The sequence below is a fragment of the Musca autumnalis genome, unplaced genomic scaffold (assembly GCF_047663935.1).
Source record: "Musca autumnalis isolate F117 unplaced genomic scaffold, ASM4766393v1 scaffold_4, whole genome shotgun sequence".
In the NCBI taxonomy this organism is placed as follows: Eukaryota; Metazoa; Arthropoda; class Insecta; order Diptera; family Muscidae; genus Musca; species Musca autumnalis.
In genome coordinates this window covers 63,431,142-63,452,060 of record NW_027411977.1, presented here as the reverse complement: position 1 = coordinate 63,452,060, position 20,919 = coordinate 63,431,142, and the positions used below count along the sequence as shown (strand labels likewise).

At 33.8% G+C, this 20,919-nt stretch overlaps 1 protein-coding gene across 4 annotated transcripts; it reads right to left on the bottom strand.

Moving 5' to 3' along the window:
- Window positions 1-1,256: 1,256 nt before the first annotated feature.
- LOC141402225 (rho GTPase-activating protein 68F-like) lies at window positions 1,257-16,073 on the bottom strand. Of its 4 annotated transcripts, none has more exons than XM_073983095.1 (8): window positions 15,867-16,073; window positions 12,864-12,921; window positions 6,320-6,552; window positions 6,218-6,253; window positions 5,943-6,144; window positions 5,183-5,874; window positions 5,004-5,110; window positions 1,257-2,481 (listed from the first exon to the last, which is right to left on the bottom strand). In XM_073983095.1, the coding sequence occupies exons 4-8, from the start codon at window positions 6,243-6,245 to the stop codon at window positions 2,278-2,280; spliced, it is 1,233 nt and encodes a 410-aa protein (XP_073839196.1). In that variant the 5' UTR covers window positions 6,246-6,253; window positions 6,320-6,552; window positions 12,864-12,921; window positions 15,867-16,073; the 3' UTR covers window positions 1,257-2,277. The 4 variants fall into 4 exon arrangements, with proteins under 4 accessions (XP_073839196.1, XP_073839194.1, XP_073839195.1 ...); XM_073983093.1 differs by having other exon boundaries at window positions 6,320-6,451; window positions 15,867-16,058; XM_073983094.1 differs by lacking the exon at window positions 15,867-16,073 and adding an exon at window positions 15,610-15,813 and having other exon boundaries at window positions 6,320-6,451.
- Between the last annotated feature and the right edge of the window lie 4,846 nt (window positions 16,074-20,919).

The following is a 20,919-nucleotide window of genomic DNA, read 5'->3' as shown; positions in this document are numbered from 1 at the left end:
ATAGAAGGAAATTGTTCATTATTTATTGCTATGCCGTCCTCAGCATAGACAACTGGCACTTCAATATTATTGTGTCCTTCATTATTTATGTTTTGAGTAATTAGCTGTGTCTGGTTACCCTAAAATTTGTAACAATTTGTATCAATTGTTGCTGGAAGCCGTCTGTTAACACAAAAAACCAGCAAAAGAGAGCGATTCGAGAGAGACATTTTGACAGTTCTTTCACTGAGAGCTTGCAAATTCTTGCTGGACAAATTTCTTCTAGCAAGCACTTGCAAGCTCTTCTTCTTCCTGAAAACAATCAATCAGTTGTTTTTAGTTTTTTGTTGATTTATGTTTGTGAACATTAAAAACAATTTTATTGTGGAAATAACATAGTCTAATTGTATTGTTTTATGGAGAACAAATTTGTAAAGTGGAAAAATACTTTTTTGTTTCATTTTCTTTTTTATTTTTAATAAAATACAACGTGTTTGCTTCCTTTGTTGGCGGACAAATTGTTCTGTTTTGGCAAGTCAGCTGATTGCTTGCTGGTTTTTGCTGGGAAGGTGTCTGTTTACTTTTTAAAATTTTCTAGCAAAAGAGAATAAAAACCCCTTACTCTCTGAGAAAGTTCTTGCTGGACAATTCTTGCTGGGAAAGTAACCAGACTTATTTCTGGCAAAGTTGGGACAACGCCATAGATTACCTTTTTTGTTATTTTCGAAATATCAACATTACGGAAATGCCTTGAACAAATGTTTTTAAATTGACTTTCGCGACGTATGGCGTCATATTTATCCATTAACAATGGTAGCCACTCTTTTTTCACTTTATGCATAGTCCCATATTGCATTGGCTCTTTCGAGCCGAAATTTGGGACGCAGCAAGAGCGGTATGTTCGCTGTTAAATAGAAAGAATGTTATAACATTTGTTTCAATTTTACAAACGATAGTTTTGGGCAGATAGCAAAATACAAGAACTAAGTTTTTAAAATTTTTACAACTTTTGCAAATTTTTCCCGTGGATCAAAAAAGTTGCAAAATATTCACTCCTCTTTAAAACAAAAGTGCACTGAATAGCTTTCTCTTTATAAACTTTTTGCACAGCAAATTTGGGCGAGCTAAAATGGCCGGCTTCTGATTGGCTAGGAAAAATTATCATAGTAAAAATTTGGGAACAAGTTGAGTTTTCGCACTAACGAACAAAATTTTATTTAAAAATGTAAATGTTTCTTAAATTCCCGGCCTTCGGCTGTTTTAAGGAAAAATGCCAATTTTCTTTCATTCATTAAAAATATTCAGTTTATTCCATTCTTAATAATTAACATTTATTTTACATAGTTTAAAACTTGTTTAATTTTGTTTTTGATTCATGTTTTCACTTCTGTTTTTGGTGTGCGTTGTTAATTTTATATAAAAATTAGTTTTTTATTAATTTTATAGAATTTTTATTAAAAAGTAAGGTTTTTGTTCGAAAAAAAGACATAAATAAGGAAAAAATATAAAATGGAAATTGCTCTGTTTTTTGTAAACTTATTATCATGATATTTTTATAGGTGGTATTCAATACTACACCATATTGGAATTGTGACATTAATTATAAATAATATTTAAGAAAAAATTAGTAAAAGTTGTTAACACAGCATCAATGTAAAAAATCAACAATACACATTTTTCAAAATTTCCAATAAAACATTCTTTGGTAAATAAGAGTATATATGTAGATAGATTCATAATGAAATATACAATAATAATAATAATGGTAAAATATTGTATTTGTTGTTTACACATTGTGTTTGAACCAAATCAATTTGAAAAAGACTGCACAATAATTATTTGTTGCACACAATTGAAATGTAAAGATGAAAAATTTATGCAGGAATGTTTTAAAGTTCAAATTGTTTTGGTTCGAAAGGCAAAACAATGTAACAAACTTTGTAAGTCTGCTCATTTGCTAACAATATACAAATTTCCGCATATAAAATAAAAAGATAGAGAGCGAAGAGTGTTAGGAAAACCAAAAATGTTATTTCATGCTTGCATTAAGTAGTTATATAATATACACTTAACATTAAAAATTTGTTATTTGTATATATATATGTAAATGTATGTGATGTTTCAACACCAATCTCCTTCCGTTAACTAGCATTCTTAATTATGTTAATTTTATAGTTATGATTTTTATATATGATTTTTTTTTAGAATTAGATTTTTAAAATTTTCAATTTATTTTACGATACACATAACATAAATATTGCCGCTATAATAACATCCCAAACGGAATCAATAGATTTTTCAGCCAATGGGGGGTGTTGGGCCTTGATTGATATCAACTAAATAAATGTCCTTTTGATTTTGCAACACAAAATCAACGAATGCATTGATTGGTGCTATCTCATCCAGTGATGTTGTTTTCTTATCCGACCATAAAAAGTTGGGTCCAAAGACAATGGCCAAATTCGAAGAGGTCATCTTATTTAGATCTTCGCATTCCATAACCTGCAGAATGAAAATATGATAAATATTGTTTATTTTATCTGTCCTTTAATGAAAATAAAATTTCAGAGGAGGAGGTCGAAACTCCACAATCTTCGGTTCAAAAATGTTCGTGCACTTTATTACCCTGCGTTTACAAATGACAGGACAGTTGACTTCATGTATTGATTGTCAAAATCCCACAACTTGCCTGTGTGACGTAGGCGTCCGGACAACTGCAACAACAGTTGTAAAATTTTGAATAAAAATCATCGATTTATTTTTGTTTTCCGTTCTCATATTTTGTTTTTGTTCATGTTCTTTAGTTTTCAACACATTTCAATTATTATCTCACTTATTTTTACAAAAAGGCCAAAAATTTGTCTTCCTTATGCTTGGTTTACATTTACGAAATCCACTCGATTTCAACTGTCAAATCCATAGGTTAAACGTCAAATGAAATCCAGATGAGATTTCATTTGACGTTTGAGCTATGGAATTGACAGTTGAAATCGAGTGGATTTCGTAAATGTAAACTTAGCATTAGTGTCTGTGAAAAAATGATGGACAGCTGAGAGACAAACGACAAATGTATGTGTTAGTAAATTAGAGTTGTATTTGAAGACAAACTGTCTGGTGTAAACGCCTAGTTAAGGTCTGTTCTAGAACAGTTTTCGATTTTTTAACAAAGGTAGTCATGATTACAATGATATAATTTTCTTTGTGGGCAAAACCTTTTAAAAACAAAATCCCCAAAAATTCAATTTGGCCGAAACTCTGGAAACCAAAATTGTTTCTTCCAAACGTACATCATGTTCCAAGAAGGTCTATATTGGGTCCTTCCCCCGGAAAAATTAAAACGTTTCGCTTAACTGCATTTTAAGGATTGTTATACTCAGACAGATGGCAGCGTTACTTTATCGAAGATCAAACTAGAGTGGTTTCGTGAAACAAATTGCGTTAAATTATCCGTTCCTAGATCGATTTCCATACTAGAGTAAAATAATGACATTGCTATATTGAAGAACTCGTTCTAAGTACGCCTAAATTAATAAAATTTGTTTCACGAAACCACTGACAGACGGCAGAATCTGCATTTAAGAATCAGCAGGTTGCTGGTAGCCAACTTTTTATACCCTCAGCCTTTAGGCTATAAAGGGTATATACACTTTCATACGGGCAAAATGTGCTTCATCGAAATAATGGTTTTAGACCCCAAGTATGTTTGGACGAAATGTGTTTCAGACAATTTGGAGTTGATTTAGCAATGTCCGTCCGTCTGTCTGGCTGGTGCGCACGATAACTCTCGAACGGATGAACCGATTCGATCCAAAATTTGGCTTTCGTAATATTTTGTCCAAACTTAGTTTAAGTTCGAAGATGAGCTATATCGGTCCACTCCTTCCGGTACCTCCCCAACAAATGTTCCAAAATGTTAGGAAAATTTGTGTGCACGATAACTCTTGAAGGTAGTAACCGATTTGGTCCATAAACATCGTGAAATTTCTACCAGACTTAGATAAGGTTCCAATAGGTCGCAATCAGTCCACTCCTTCGGGTACCCCCTACACAAAATTTCGGATAAGTTCAGATTAGGACCTGCTCTCGAATCACTTTGATTTTTGTTGAAGCGATTTGCATTCGCTACCTCCATTACGACGGTAAGTTTTTTTAGGGGCAAGTCCATATTTCTTGGGAAAACAACCAATTTGGTCTAAACTTTGGATCTCCTAATATTTTATCAAAATTTAGTTTAACTTCTATAATGGCCCATATCGGTCCTCCCTAAGGGTACCTGCCCTACAAAAGTTCAACATTTGTGTCTTAGTGCAGTTAATTCCTAATCCACATTTTTGTCGGTAAGTTCAAATGTCCAAAAAGGGCCACAAAATTCTGAAGAGACCTTAAATACATTCGATCTGTCGGTAGGTGAAAGTTTCACTTCACATTGGCTGAGGGTATATATCTGTCGGCAAAGCCGACTGACACTTTTTTACTTGTTTGTTGTTATTTCCACTGCATTAGCATTTTCACTGCACATTCCAATTTATGTTGCTCAGAGCAATATCAAAATTGATAAATGCAGTATAAATTGAGTATAATTTTGTAAATGTAAATTGACGCTGCCGTCTGTCTGCCTTAGAATTTTTTACTCAATGATGGTATTGTGGTCCTGATTACATCGATATATTCGTGATCAACTCCATACTGACCCAAAACGTAACAAATCTGGCGATGACCAGCTAAAGTGGTTGCTTCACACGATAGCTATCGAAAAGATTTGCTGACATTGGTCCAAACTTTGTACATCTTAATAATCGGTTCATTGTACCTCCTCCGCAAAAGTTGAACATTTTGTGTGTTAATTACCCCTAAACGGTAACCCATATGATATTGAGTACAACAGTAGGGAAGTTCATACATCTCGAGATGTAACACTCCTTCATACAACTCCCGTGCAAATGGGTTAAAATGTTTGCCCTTATGAACAGTTAAGTCCAGAGATTTAGCTGTCGACAAAGTCAACGGATTTTGTTTTAACTTACCCTTACTAAAAATTCCACTAAATATTTAAATAATTCATAGTTTTCTTCAGGCAGTCTCTCTCTTATTAATTGTGTTACATTGCGGGATCTGTCCTCTTTAGGCCATTCTACAAAAAAATAAAAACAAAAACAATTTTGAGTAACAAAAACGAAACACATTATAATCAATCAACACTTACCCAGAAAACTTGTTATTTCTTCATACAATTCAAATGTTAACAACGGTTCGGCTAGATCTCTGAGAAAACTTTTTAATAGACCGGCTATAACATGAACATTAACGTCCTTCAAATCAACATCTTCACCACGATTGACACGTTCCTTCAGTGCAATAATTTCCGAATGATTTCCCGAACGACGAAAAATACCTTCGGTATCAATCATTCCAGTTATCGACAATGAATCAACACATTTACGTACAATGGGCGGTATTGAATTCAGACATGGACTATTCGTAACAATGAATTTCAACGTTACACCAAACTGTGCGGTTTTAGCCATTTGTTTGTGCTGTGGTTTATCTGAATGATGATGATTAAGACTGTCATCAAAATTGCATATATTATCGGGTAATTTTAATTTCGATAAACCCAATGCCTGGCGCAGCTCGTCTAAATTCGATATGTAAACAAGCTTCTTACGGAATTTCTCACTAATAAATGGACTAAAGAAATTCCAGATGACTCGTATAAACCAGGTGGGATGAACAACGTAGAGATTTTTCAAATTCTTGCGAAAATTACGATCCAGTTCTTTATATGAATTCCACAGAAATTGGGCTGATGGTTTGTTGTCCTCTTTTAGGCCTTGATGAAAATACACCAGTATGTAGTCATTTTCAACATATGGTTCGATTTCTTTAATAATATCCCTTAACAAAGAATGTAACATCAAATTTATAAATGCTATTGAAGATGAATTTTTTGTATTTCAAATTACCTTATGAAACTTTCCATCTGTGATTTTTCTGGAAATCTAGAGGCATATATACCAAATATGTGACGTCCTTGTTTGTCGGTACCCAAAAAATCGCAGTTTTTTCGTTTTGGTGAAATGCTGAAATTTTCATTTTCTTCTCTCAGTTGATCTTCAAAATCATCTTCTAAGGGATTTACAATTTCAGTTGGTTCATCATTTGGATCTGTTTATGTGACAAAACAAACTGTGGTATTTAATAATGTTTCTATGCAAATATCCCAGCGAAAAAATATTACCTTCGGCAATAACAAAATCTTCGTCCATTACATCATCTAAATTGAAAAAAATAAATACATCATGATTATTTATATATTAAGCCTAAACTGGGCATGACTTACGTGTTGCATGCTGAAATGGCACAGCCAACAATTCAGAATCGTCGAATTCTAGTTTCGGTTCAAAATCATGTAAATCCGATAGACTTGGTTGTGGCTCATCTGAATTTTCTACTATGGGATTTATAGCGGGTCCTAGATGATGATGATTAACACGAAACTCATTATATCCACTTTTAACTGTTAATGCAAGTCTAAATATTCTTTACATTCTAATCTTTTTAATTTGTTAATTCCTTATAATTATTGTTATTGAAGTTTTGTTTTAGTATCGAATTTTGTTGCGCAATTTTATGTGATTTTTTTTTTTGTTAAGAAGAAGAATATTACACAACAATTTTTTGGTTTGGTTTGATTAAAAGAAAAAACAAGTTCAAAAAACAAAAATGCATTATTTATTACTTCGGACCCAAATTTTAGTTACAAAACTAAAACATTTATTTACACATACATACATATAACACATATAATGGGATCAGGCAAATGCGACATTTTTTTAGACTGATGTAAGAGGGAATATTTAGTAGTATAATGAGAAGCGATGATTTTATTTTTGTTTATATTAAAATATGTATTAGATAGTTATGGCGCTCTGCATTCGAGGATACAGTCGATTATGTTATGAGACTGATAAATAAACTTAGCGATAGATAATCCGTAAGGAAGCATCAAAGTCGGACAGGGCCGACTATATGATACCCTACACCACCACGATTTATGTTATTTATTCAATTCATTTTTAATACTAAAGCCTCCAAGGCCAATAAATAGTATTAATAATTTGGAGAAAAATTTTCTAAATTAGATTAGATTTTTAAATTACATCCAAATGCCCGTCTAATTTTGTGTTTTGTGCGTCAAATACATGAAATCGGAGGAACATACATATGGGAGCTGCATCCAAATCTGAACCCATTTCAATATAAACTGTCAAACTGGTTTCTGTTGCAAATACCGTCACACGTTCCAAATCTCATCCAAATTGGACGCACATAGCGTGATTGGTGCACCAACTACTTCAAATCGGGTGAAAATATATATGAGAGCTATATCCAAATCTGAATCGATTTTGCAAAGATGAATCGAACAGGCCGATTTGGCTTTTGTTGCCGGTACCGAAGACTCCTCCTCAACCTCAGAAATAACTATCCAGCTTCAGATCATGAGCATGGTTTTCGTAAACACCCATATTAGTCGAGGACAACATATATTAGTCAAGGAATCAATCAGAGCAAGCCGTGGACTCAGTCAGGACAGCGATAGTGGCGCTAGACCTCTACCTTTCCTGTATTCCACCGCTTTCAGACGTCATTGAGGTGGTTAGGTATGCGGAAGATTTTACCTTCCATAGGTAAAATCATCATTTGTGATTTGATCGATCTTGTTAGCTATTTCCATGCGAGAAATATGAAAATATCAGCCAATCTACGGGCACTCTGTTCACCACATGGATTGCGGAGATAAGCACAGAGTTGAATATCCTGGTCAATGGCAACAGAATTTCGACAAATAACTACTAGATAATTAGAGCGGAGTGTATGTTCAGGTCTTCCGTGCATGCCACAGCTATCTGCGAAAAGCGGAGATCTAGGAACAAGGTTCCCTAGCCGGGAAATAAACCTTATTGACCACATATGTGGTAAGCTATACGGCGCCAATGTGGTCCGCGGATATTAGTGCAACGCATGGAAAAATATTCAAACCTTTCGACTACCGCCCTGAGAACGGCAACAAGGTGCCTCCTCATGTCGTCAATGGACCATCTGCATGAGAAGTCGAAGATGCCGCACAATGGCATGCTCTCCCTACTTCCAGTACTTGCTCGGTTGTACAGTGAGAACCATCCTAATCACCATTTGGTGGATAGGACCTAAAGGAATTTCAGAAGGTATCTTCATGATCTACAAAGAGAGGTCCAACGTTACAAAAGAGAACAACTAGATCAGCAAGCCTGTCAAGCAGGTTTAAATAGAATTGACATAGATGCAATCGCTGATGCAATAAGCAACTTTCGTGTGAATACGACAAACCAAAGTAGTTTTGGCTCACTTATGCTCAGGACCAAAACGGCTGATCCGTTCGAGTGCTATCGTTTACTCTAAAGTGGTTATAATTCAAAGGAAAATCAAAATCGATTATAAACTTTTAACCATGGCAAAGTTATTATTATTATTCTGGCATGCTTTTAACTTTTTCATATTCTTCTAATGTTGAATTAACAAATCCATTGCATAGGCGGATTTACATGCGACCTCCCGATTCTTTTGAAATATTACCATAGGTAGATCTCATTGTCCTTAATACAACAACATATATTTTATATATGGATTTAGGTATGCACAGTTCCAAAATATCTTGTAGCCGAGCAAGTCCAAAGGCACCGTAAAAAGGCCGGCTATTGGAACAAACTTCGGCTTATCTTTCCATTACCGACCCACCTCAGTAAATTATGAAAAAATTACCACAGATAGTGTTTTTATCCCGATTCCAACCATGTATTGCTTTTGTTGCGGAAATGTATACATCCCAAGATATGGGAATCCAAATTTCCACAAAGGCCCTAGTATAAAATTTTGGCAAACCACCACAGAAAATTATTAAAAAATTACCACAGATAGTGCTATTTATCCCGATTGCAACCATGTATTGCTTTTGTTGCGGAAATGTATACTCCCCAAGATATGGGCCTCAAAAGTCCCACAAAGACCCTTGTCAAAAATTTTGGCAAACCACCGCAGAAAATTATTAAAAAGTTACTACAAATAGTGATATTTATACTGATTTCAACGTTGTATTATTTTGTTGAAGGATATGTATACTTTCCGAGATATAGGCCTCCAAAAATATTAAATTTATATGAAAATTTTGTTCCCATTCCCGAGATTTGCACCTTAAATACCGGCCGAAGGCCGGGCTATTTAGAGAAAAATACGTAATTTAAAAGAAAATGTTGTTCCCATTCCAAGGCCGGCTATTTAGAGAAAAATATCTAATTTGCCAAAATTTTAGACTAGGGCCGTTGTGGAACTTTGGAGGTCTATATCTCGGGAAGTAGTCATTTCCGCAACAAAAGCAATACATGGTTGGAATCGGGATAGAAAGCACTATCTGTGGTAATTTAATTTTCTGCGGTTGTTTGCCAACATTTTATACTAGGGCCTTTGTGGAACTTTGGAGGCCCATATCTCGGGAAGTATACATTTCCGCAACAAAAGCAATACATGGTTGGAATCGGGATAAAAAGCAGTATCATAATTTTCTGCGTTGGGTCGGTAAAGGAATGGAGTTCCCAAACTTCTAATTTATATGATAATTAAATTCGCGTAGCCGACTTTTGCACCTGCCCATAGGAGAAAAGCTTAATTAAATTCCGGCCGAAAGCCGGCTATTATTGAATTTGCGAAATATTACTACTTATAAGAAAAAAAATTTGGGTTAAGTAGTGTTAAGATGGAGCCCTGCAATTTCTTTGACATTTTTATCACAGATAAGGGTTATTGTCCTGAACACAAAAATATTTTTTATCTGGGGAAATTCCATACTTCCCGAGATATGGCCCGATTTTAATATTATTTTCGGAACAAATTGAGTACTCTACCAGCTGACGGAAAAAATCTGAAATTTTTTTTTAATTGTAAGTTTTTCTAAGTAGCCGGCCTTCGGCAGGGGATTTAAGACTTTCTCCTATGGACAGGAGCCAATTTAGGGCACGAAAACAACATTTTTTATTTTTAATTTAATTTTTTTCTTTAACAAGGGAATTTTCGGAACTTCAGGGGCCCATATCTCGGGAAGTATGGACTTCCCCCCTTGATCAGGACAACAAGATCTACCTGTGGTAATTTTTCCAGATTTTTCCGCCAGGTGGGAGAGTATTCTATTTATGCCTTATTTTCATTTATTTGTCTTTTTGGTTGTACTAAAAATCCTTAAACCCACAATACAAGCATACCGACCTCTTTTCGAGGCAAAAAAATTAAAAATCCACATAAAAGTTCTCTTTGGTTTGATCATTCCAAAAATATTTACAGAAAATACGTCTATATCCTTTTTTGGTATCCAGCAAAAATACTCAAAATAAAATAAACAAGTAAAAAAGTTTCAGTCGGCTTTGCCGACAGAGATATACCCTCAGGCTGTGCAAATTGAAACACTTTTTTCACAAAAACTTATGTATTTAGGGGGTTTCAAAATTTTGGTCGTATGAACCGACAAAAATGTTGATTAGGATTAAAGTTCAAAAATTTTGCTGAAAAGGTACTTAAAGGAATGGACCGACATAGACCATGGGGTGCCATAGGGGATTTTACACCCTTCGGGCTGTTTTCTCAAGAAGTATGGACTTGCCCCTGAAACAACTTTTACCATCGTAATTGAGGCACCGAATGTAAGTTGCTTCAACAAAAATCAAAGTGATTCAATAGCAGGTCTTAAAGTGAACTTATCCAAAATTTTGTGTGGGAGGTACGGGGTGGAGTGGACAAATATAGTCCATATTCGAACCTTATCTATATCTGGTAGATATTTTGATTGGAGTAGTTTAACAGCCTTTCCTTATTACTTTTAAGCTACTATATTAAGTCATTCAATTTGTTATTTTAAACTCAAATGTAGTATACAGCCCTAAGGTTGAAAGACTGGGCATTATAAAATGGAAATAAATTGAAATTGAATGTGTAAAGTATGGACCACATCGGTCACTCCCATCAAGAGTTATCGTGCGCACAATTTTTCCGAATATTTTTGAACTTTTGTGGGGTAGGTACCTGAAGGAGTGGATCGATATGGCTTATCTATGAACTTAAACTAAGTTTGGAAACAATATTAAGAAGGCCAAATTTTGGCCGGAATCGGCATATCCGTTCGAGAATTATCATGCGCTTCCACCCATAAACATGGTGTCATAGGGTTTGTTTTTTTTTTTTTTTTATTTATTTCAATTCTCTTATGCCCAGTCTTTCGACCTTAAGGCTTGTTTTTCAACTTTCAGGCTATTTTTTCAGTAAGTTTGGACTTGCCCCTGAGGAAACTTGTACCTTCGTATACGGGACAGTGAATACACGATGCTATAACAAAAACCAAGGCGATTCGAGAGCAGGTCCTAAACTGAACTTTTCCGAAATTTTGTGTGGGAGGTACACGACGGAGTTTACCGATTGAGTCCATATTAGAACATCATCTAAGTCTGGTAGAAATGTCATACTGTGCAAAGTATGGACCAAATCGGTTACTCCCTTCAAGAGTAATCGTATGCACAAATTTTCCGAACATTTTCGAACTTTTGTGGGGGAGGTACCGGAAGGAGTGGATCGATATAATCCATCTTTGAACTTGAACTAAGTTTGGACAAAATATTACGAAAGCCAAATTTTGGACCGAATCGGCAGATCCGTTCGAGAATTATCTTGCGCTCCAACCACTGCACACGGTGTCATAGGGTTTGTTTTTCAACTTTCAGGCTATTTTTTCAGTAAGTATGGGCTTGCCCCTGAGGAAACTTGTACCTTCGTATAGGGGACAGTGAATACAAGATGTTACAACAAAAACCAAGGCGATTCGAGAGCAGGTCCTAAACTGAACTTTTCCGAAATTTTGTGTGGGAGGTACTCGAAGGAGTTTACCGATTGAGTCCATATTGGAACATCATCTAAGTTTGGTAGAAATTACACGATGTGCAAAGTATGGACCAAATCGGTTATTCCCTACAAGAGTTATCGTACGCACAAATTTTGCGACAATTTTTGAACATTTGTGGGGGAGGTACTTGAAGGAGTGGACCTATATGGCCCATCTTCGAACTTAAATCGAATCTGGACAAAATATTTCGATACCCAAAATTTGAACCGAATCGATTGATCCGTTCAAGAGTTATCGTGCGCACCAGCCAGTCAGACAGACAGACAGACGGAAATTGCTAGATCTACTCAAAATTGTCTGAAACGGATATCGTACAAACATACTTGGGGTCTAAAACCATTATTTCGATGAGGCACATTTTGGGTCGTATCAAATTGTAAATACCCTCTTTAGCCTAAAGGCTGAGGGTATAAAAATAAAATGGTTCATTCTGGCTAACAAAATAAGTAGTCAGGACTTTGTTAAGAGTATTTTTGCTGGTTAGTGCTATAAATCCCCCTTTGACCCATAAATATTTGTAGTAGAAGGCAATGTATTTATATGTTCCTTTACTTTTTAAAATGGCAAAAGTGGTGCAAAGGGAAAATCTTTTCGAATAATCAGTGGTAAAAACTGGAAGACTCTGGTATGCAACGGAACAGAGCATAGCCCACTCAGTTGAATTTAAATAAAATAGTCATTTTTGTTGTCTTTGGGTATGCCTACATTTTTGGCTAATATTTTTAGATAACCTAAACATGCAAAGAATCTTTTTAATGAGATTTATTTTACATTTCAATTTTACCACAATTGCAGTATCTTTACTGTACAATTAGAAATTGCAATTCCCATTCTAATTGGACATTATTAAGCATTATTTACACGCAAAAAGTCTAACAACAATTATCTATTAAAAAAGGATATATTTTACCTGGTAAACGAGGAACGCTGTGGTTATCCATTTTTATGAATAAGTTGATTACTTAGCTCTGAAATGTAAAATAAAAAATGCTATAATTAAAAACGTTTATAAATATCACTAAATGCTTTGAATTTATTTTTGTGTGATACTTATGTATATATAACAGTGTGTGAACAATGAAATGATTAAAGTAAACAATCTAAACATTCTACAAATTGATAAGATGTTATTTCGTCTATAAGCATAAAATACCTATTACATGTGGTAAATTTAGGAGGGTATTTATATTTAACATCATGACGAAATTTAGATATATGTACATATATGTATGTATATACAGTTAGTCAACTTAATTATTGCAAAACCAAAATTATTACAAAATTTTAAATAAAACATCATTTTATTGGTATAAATAAATATCATTATTAATATTTTTGTTAACAATACAATTCTTACACATGTTTATTAATATAATAAAATAAAAAGTAGCTAAATTTCACTAAACATTTTCTTAAAATTAACAAAAATGAGTACAACTCATTATTTGCACTGTCAACTAAAGAATTGCAAAATTCACAACTATTCAGTCTTTCACGGTATTTTTCGAAAAGTTGGTTCTAATATTTCGTATGCCCACATTTGGCATCAAAAATAGCTTGTAAACGTATCTGAATTTAATAAATAAATTTCGGAACGTCATATTCCAAGGGTATTTTTATCCATTCTTCTTTATTGCATTTTATTTAGTCCCCCGGGTTAGTGGGCGACCTATTCCCGACTTTTTCCTTCAGTTATACCTATGAATTTTCGATGTGGATAATATCTAGACACTGGAACGGGATGTAAATGACTTTGGTACAGTTGTATGACAACCAAGTCCTACATAAATTAGATTTATGCTTAGGGTCGTTGTCTTGGTAGTACTTATATTGCAATTTGTTTGAATTTTCAGGGCCAACAGGCCCAAATATCTTGACGCTTTTGGTTAAATCTTTTCTTAAAACATCTAAATAAATCTCCTATGTCATTGTTTCTTCCAAAATCAGGATTTTACCAACGTCACTGCTTGGTATACAACCCCATACCATAACTGACAGTTTTTTTGAATTTTACGGTATGTATTAAATTTTTGTTTTCCATGGCTTTCAAGGGTTTTCCCAATACTTTTTGAGGTCCATTGTGATATTACAGCATAATTTTAGTCTCATCAGAAAATATAACGCCATCCCAATACTAAAGATGGTGTGAAAAGTTGTCTATAACAAGTCTGAATAGTTTCTTTATATTGTGATGGGAAGGCAATGGTTTTTACCTAGTCACTCGTGATGAGTGCTTGTTATTATGTAGCACTTTTCTGACTTTTCCATGTGACACACATACTCCAAAATCATTTTTAATTAGAAAAATCTATTTTCTGGTGCTGCTTTGGGCTATTTCGTTAATTTCTTTAATCATTCTACAGCCAATTCGTGTGGTTACTATTTTGGACCTGCCATGTAACGCTCTCAGTTTGAGCCTGGCTTCTTTCTCGGTGCGGTATATGATATTGTATACACTTCTCAGCTTACGAGAGGTGATTTTGTGGATTTCTCTTTCGGATTTACCATTATTATAATTGGAATAGACCAAATGTAGCATATTTTCCGAAACCGTTTACCTGACTATCTCTTTTTCCGAATATACCGTCTATGCTACACACACACACAAAAATTAATTTATGATCAAAAATTATGCATCTACATGTCCACATACCATAAAAGTCTTAAAAATCCTTAAATGCAACAAATCGCGGGGGAAACCCCACTATTTTATTGCACATTAATTCATTTTGCAATTATTTAGTTGACACCACAAAAACCAGGTACCCATCCTATTTGCCCGTTGTTTTTGTTATTTCCAACCGATTTCTGGATTTATTGGCTTGATGTTGTCATTAACAGGTAAATCAACAGATATTTACAAAAAGCAAAACATTATTGAAAGAATTTCTTGTAGTAATTCCTAATTAAAGTTCTAATTTCTTAAAAATTCATCATTTGCAATAATATAGTTGACTAACTGTATATGTACCTATACACTATGTGTCTCCAAATGGTTTCTCATGCGGAAGCAACAAATTTGGTGATATTACACGAAATTGTTGTCACATATGTATTCCTAGTTGTTGCATACAAAAAATCATAGGCAATTTAGGAAGTGACTATTGTGTTGTGGAAGTCCATTGTTTACTATATCCTGAACCACAAAAAAAGCATCTACAATTTTATTTGTGACTAAATTTGCTCTTAAATTTTTATTAAAATAATTCCTGCAACGAAATCCCCAAGAGATCCATTAAAACAGTAAAATTTTTAAGTGATATTTCAAATATATTGCTAAATATAGAGATATTACTCAAATTAATATGACATAAAAGTAGGACTACTTGGCTGATACAAAAGCAACAACGCATTAAAATCTTATCAATATATTTAACAGACATTTGGCATTATACTTATTGCAGCTATTAAATTTTATGAACGACTAGACTAACTGCTTGCTGCACAAATCTAGTTCTAAATTATCAGTGACGTCACTGCCAACTTTATATAGGTGGTCACTTATTAGAGCATTTTACACTTACACCTGATTACAAATGAAACAATTGGCGTTGCAAACAAAACAAGAACAAAGAAAAAGCGAAAAAACTCGACCTGAAATCCTTATATCAAATGTATGTTAATTATTTTTGTTGACACAATGGAATATAACACACCTATGCAAACAAAATACAACCAACAACAAGCAAAATCTCCATGATTCCTTATCAAAGAACAAAAACAAAAAACATTTCCTTTAACAACTTTGCTTCCACAAAATATTGATAAAACAAACTTTATTGAGGGTTTTTGCGTAGGTTGGCTGGCTTCTTGTTAGGTTGGTGTTGGTGGGTTTTGCTTGGTGTAACTCATTTTACAAGAAATTGTACATACATTGCCAACAAATGTCGAGCAACTTAAATATTTCAATTACCTTGTTATTTAAAATTATTTTTATTCCAGTTTTCCAATATTTAGAATTAAAATATTTTCAATAAAAGCATACAATTAGAAAATTACACTTTTGTTTTGAATAATAAAAAAATTATTTGATTATTTTGCAGGTCTTTGCACAAATATTTTGACACTGATGGAAACTAGGGATACACAAGTCGACTCTCGATTAATCGTTTATTGGTTTAAAAAGTCGAAAAATCTATTTCGACTTTTGGTTATAGAGAAAATCATGGTATAAAGCAATAGGTGTGTACGATAACATTCCCAGCAAAAATTACTCAGTCAATTCCAGCAACCTCTCTCAGTGAATTTTACTCTCTCAAGCAAGAAAAATTGCAGAAAGTTATCGAACAACAATTTGTAAAAACTTGCAAGGAATCAACTGTTTTGAAAAAGAAGAAGAAGAAAAGTTTTTGCATCAATTTGATGTTCTTGTTTTCCATGATTTTTTTATATTTTTCAGCTTTTGATGTTTAATTTTTTGATATTTCAATGTTTAATTTTGTTTTCGCCAAACAAGAATAAAAAATAAAACAAAACAAATGTTTTCAAATCAGCTGATCAGACTTGCAAATTTTTGCGGGACAAATTTTCCCAGCAAAATTTGCAAGTTCTCAGTCACAAAACTCTCCAAAAATCTCTCCAAACTCGCTCTCTTTTGCTGGATAATTTTGTTATCGAACAGCATTCAGCTATAATTTGTACGAATTTGTACAAATTATTGGGTTATCGTACACACCTAATGTCGTGCTTTGATATTGTTAAAGTTACGAAGTTTTTCGGCAATTCACACACGACCCGAACGCAACGAAAGAGCACACAAATATTTTGATTTGTTTTTGTTTTGCAGCATGCGTGCATACAACGTTACTAACACACTGTCAAAAGTTGCAAATATTGAGAATTTTGTGCGTCCCCTTCTTGGTCGGCTGTGGTATAAAGCATGGCACAATTACCAATGTTGTGGTATCACGCCAGCTGTTCGAATATGAAATGCCAAATCCCTTTATAAAAAAATATTTTTGTTGTAATTTCCCCAACAACGTAAAGAAAATTTTGACATAACATATTCAAAATTTTACGATACCACTACATGGGTAATTGTGTCATGGTACAAAGAATGGTGGAATCATGGTTGAATAAGAAGGTGTTACATCAAATCATGTCAAACGTCAAATTTGCTCACAATAATGCATTACTGTGAATTGCTTGTTTACATTTTGTATGTGATTTTATTCCCAATAACGCATTTGGACAACTGGTATGAAGATCAGCTGTTTTTGGCGTTACACCTTATTATACCACCATGTTTAATCTTCAGTACCAAGGCATATTGAATAAGGTAGCCGACTCACACTAGCTGATTGAACATAAAATGTAAAAAAAAAAATTGTTGTAAACAACATACAACAATTCTTCATACAAAATCAAAACAAATTTTGACGTTTAAAGTGTACAACAAGATGTTTTTTGTTGCCATTTGACGAATAGGTTACCTGTTAAATTTGCCTTGTTCAGTACAATACAAAAGACCTTAACCCTGCGTTTACACATGACAGGACAGTTGAGTACATGTATTTATTGTCAAAAACCCAAAACTTGCCTGTGTGACGTGGGCGTCCAGACATGCAAAAGCGGTTGTAAAATTATGAATGATAATTGTCGATTTATTTTTGTTTTCCGTTCACATATTTTGTTTTTGTTTTGTTTCATCCCAATTCTGTTGTCTTTTTGTTATTTGAAATAGTTTTGTTTCCATTTATTCAAAAATGCCTATGTTTACTGTCTAAAAAATTACCAGACAGTGCCGAGGCAACTAGCGAAATGTTTGTATGTATTACAGCCAGTTTCTGTATGTCGAAAGAAGAATGTGTGCGAATGAAACACGCCCGAACTTTAGTTTTCGAAATAATTTTACCTTTGCTTTTCCTACAAAACACAAAAAAAATTGAAAAACACACAAGAGTTTGGACGTGTTTCTTTCACACACAAGCTTTGTTCCTTTACTTTTTTAATGGTAAGAGTGGTAAAGTAGAAAAGTGTCAAAATTGTTCAAAATTGCTCTCTCATGAACATTTTTACCAGAAAAGTAAAGGAACGGAAAATGGTAGATCCGGCAGCAACATCAGAAAAAAACATAAAAAAAACAATTTTCGTCTTTTATTTCACAGTTTTTAATTTAGTGTTTTCAGTGTTCGACTTTTTCTTCGGGTTTTCGTCCATTTTGTGAAATAATCGTCAAACAAAAGTCGAAAAATCAATTCTGCCATTTTCTACCTGCAGAAATTTTGCTGGTAGCCTGTGGTAGAAGAGAAAGCCATTTTAGCTCTCTCTCCCCTCTCACTCTCTTAAAAATTGCTTCCAGTTTTGCCACTTTTCGGGGTTAAGGAACGCTTTGCATGTTAAAAATGGTAAGTAAAGGAACACAGCTACATTCTTATTTCGACATACAGAATCAGGCTGTTAGTAAATCAGAATTGTATTTGCAGACAGTCTGTCTTTTGTAAACGCCAAGTAAGGCCTGGGTACATAACCTGCCTCGCCTGCTTGCCTTGCTTGCTTCTGATAAAAGAATAAAAAAGAAAAGGGCAATCTAGTTCGAAATTTGCTCGGTCTTCTTTATTCTTATATTTTTATTATGTCAGAAATGAAGCAGGCAAGCAGGCAAGGTCTTTACTAGGCGTTTACACCAGACAGTTTGTCTTTAAATACAACTCTGATTTACTAACACATACATACATTTGTCGGCTGTCTTTCATCTGTCCATCATATTTTCACATACAGTCGGGTTAACAAATTTTTGTAAAACTAAAGGGGTGTTTACACTATCTATGAATGTCATATGAGATGTCAAATTTGCTACATGTGAATGTTGTACACGTAGTGTGACCACTATGAAAATTTTCATCTATCAAAATGATGTGGCAACTCATATGTACATTTTTCATTAACTCTTATGTTACACGCTAAAACTTTCATACGAAACTTTCCCATTATTTTGGCGTTCATAGATCGAGTTTCATACAAAAGTAATTTTATGAAATTACTGTAATGGGGAACTCGACCTAAGAACGCCAAAATAATGACAAAGTTTCGTATGAAAGTTTGAGCGTGTAACATAAGAGTTAGGGAGCGCTCTAATCTGCCATGTATTTTCGTATGCAGTTGAGAAATTAATTGTTAGAAGAAAACAATTTTACCAAAAAATGAAGGAAATAGGTAAAGAAAACGAAAGTGTGAGTGCGATTAAAGTTTTTAACAATATGAATTGTGTTATTTGCTTGATTTATATTTTGTGGTCATATGAAATTGTATGCTAGTGTGAACGCAAAAACTAAAAGTGTTATGGACTTTGACAAACATATGGTCTGTTCCTTTACTTTTAAAAATGGTAACAGTGGCAAAAAATGGTAAAAGTGGTGAAATATTCTCATATAAACTGTATGCGTTTAATGTAAGGGAACACTTTGCGGGTAAAAACTGGTAACCTCAGGCACGTAAAGGAACACGACTATAAAGGATGTCGAATTGATAAAAGAAGTGACAGATCATATGACATTGATAGATAGTGTAAACACCCCTTAAGTGAGATAATAATTGAAAGTGAGATAATAAAAGAACAACAAATCGGTGATTTTTATCCATAATTTTACAACTGGATTTGCATTTGTCTGGACGCCTACGTCACACAGGCAAGTATTGGGATTTTGACAATCAATACATGAAGTCAACTGTCCTGGCATTTGTAAACGCAGGGTTATTCAATGTTCCTTGACTGGATTTGTACAAATTATTAGGTCTGTACGATAACCCAAAGGTTTGTACAAAATTTGCACAAACTTTTACAAAATGCTGTTCGATAACAAACTTGTAAAGTAAAAGAGTGCGAATTTGGAGACAATAGTGAGAGAATTTTGGAAAGTTTTGTTTACAAGTTTTTGTAAGGACAATTTTTCTTGTAAGAACTTGCAAGTTTGATCAGCTGATTTAAATTCGAATGCTTTGTGGTGGACTTCTTGGCAAAAAAATAAACAAACGTTTGGTTATTAAAAAAATTATTATATAAATTATGGAAATCGATAATGTAAATGAAATAACTTATTTTGTAGTTTGTGGTAACTACTTTTTATTTTATTATTTATTTAATCTTTTCCGCCAACTTCTTCTTCAAATCACCTGACTTCTTGCAAGTTTTTGCAAATTGCTGTTCGATAACAATCTTCAAATTTGTAGCTTCGAGAGAATAAAATTGGGGGAGAGACGTTACTGAGAACTTGCAAGTACTTTTGTCCCTGTTTATGCAGGGAAAGTTGATGGGAAAGAAAATTGAGTTTATGGGCGAGGGAGTAGAGAGGAATAAGAGGGGGTACACACACCTCTGTACTGGCAAATTCTGTTTTGTTTCGTTTTTCTTTGTATACAACCTGAAGTTGGCTGCAGATTTGTTTTTGAATTTTCTTTCATTTTATTTTCTCTGTCGAGAAACAAACAACAGCGGAGACAATTAAAAAAAAAAAAACATTTGGAAGAAAAACTATTTTTTTAAGCAAAAACAATTCGAAATAAGTGGAAATATCAAAATTAAAATGCAATTCAAGGGTTCCTTTAATAATTAATTGTTTATCACACACGTCCATTTTTATTTTTCATTACAATTTTGCCTTGGCTTTGTTTTTGAACGGCGCAATGAGAAAATGAGTGTGAATAAGAATAAGAAAAATTAGAAAATTGACACAAACATGATTTCCGTGTCTAAACAACAAGGAAATTTTAAAAGAAATTGAGAAGAAAAATTTTCTTTCCAGTTTGAATGTCTAAACACGGTCTTTCACTTGAATAAACGAACACACCTAATACTATGTTTACATTTACGAAATCCACTCGATTTCAACTGTCAATTCCATTGCTCAAACGTCAAATGAAATCCAATCGATTTTAGATGAGTTTCCATTTGACGTATACACAAAGGAATTGACAGATGAAATCGAGTGGATTTCGTAAATGTAAACATAGTATAAGCTTTGTTCCTG

Coding starts and splice junctions, on each gene's coding strand:
- LOC141402225 (XM_073983093.1), bottom strand. CDS start 12,894: ATGGATAACCACAGCGTTCCTCGTTTACCAG. Junction 5,875..5,942: donor CAGATGGAAAGTTTCATAAG/GTAATTTGAAAT, acceptor TTCTTTGTTAAG/GGATATTATTAAAGAAATCG. Junction 2,482..5,003: donor TAGTGGAATTTTTAGTAAGG/GTAAGTTAAAAC, acceptor TTCATTCTGCAG/GTTATGGAATGCGAAGATCT.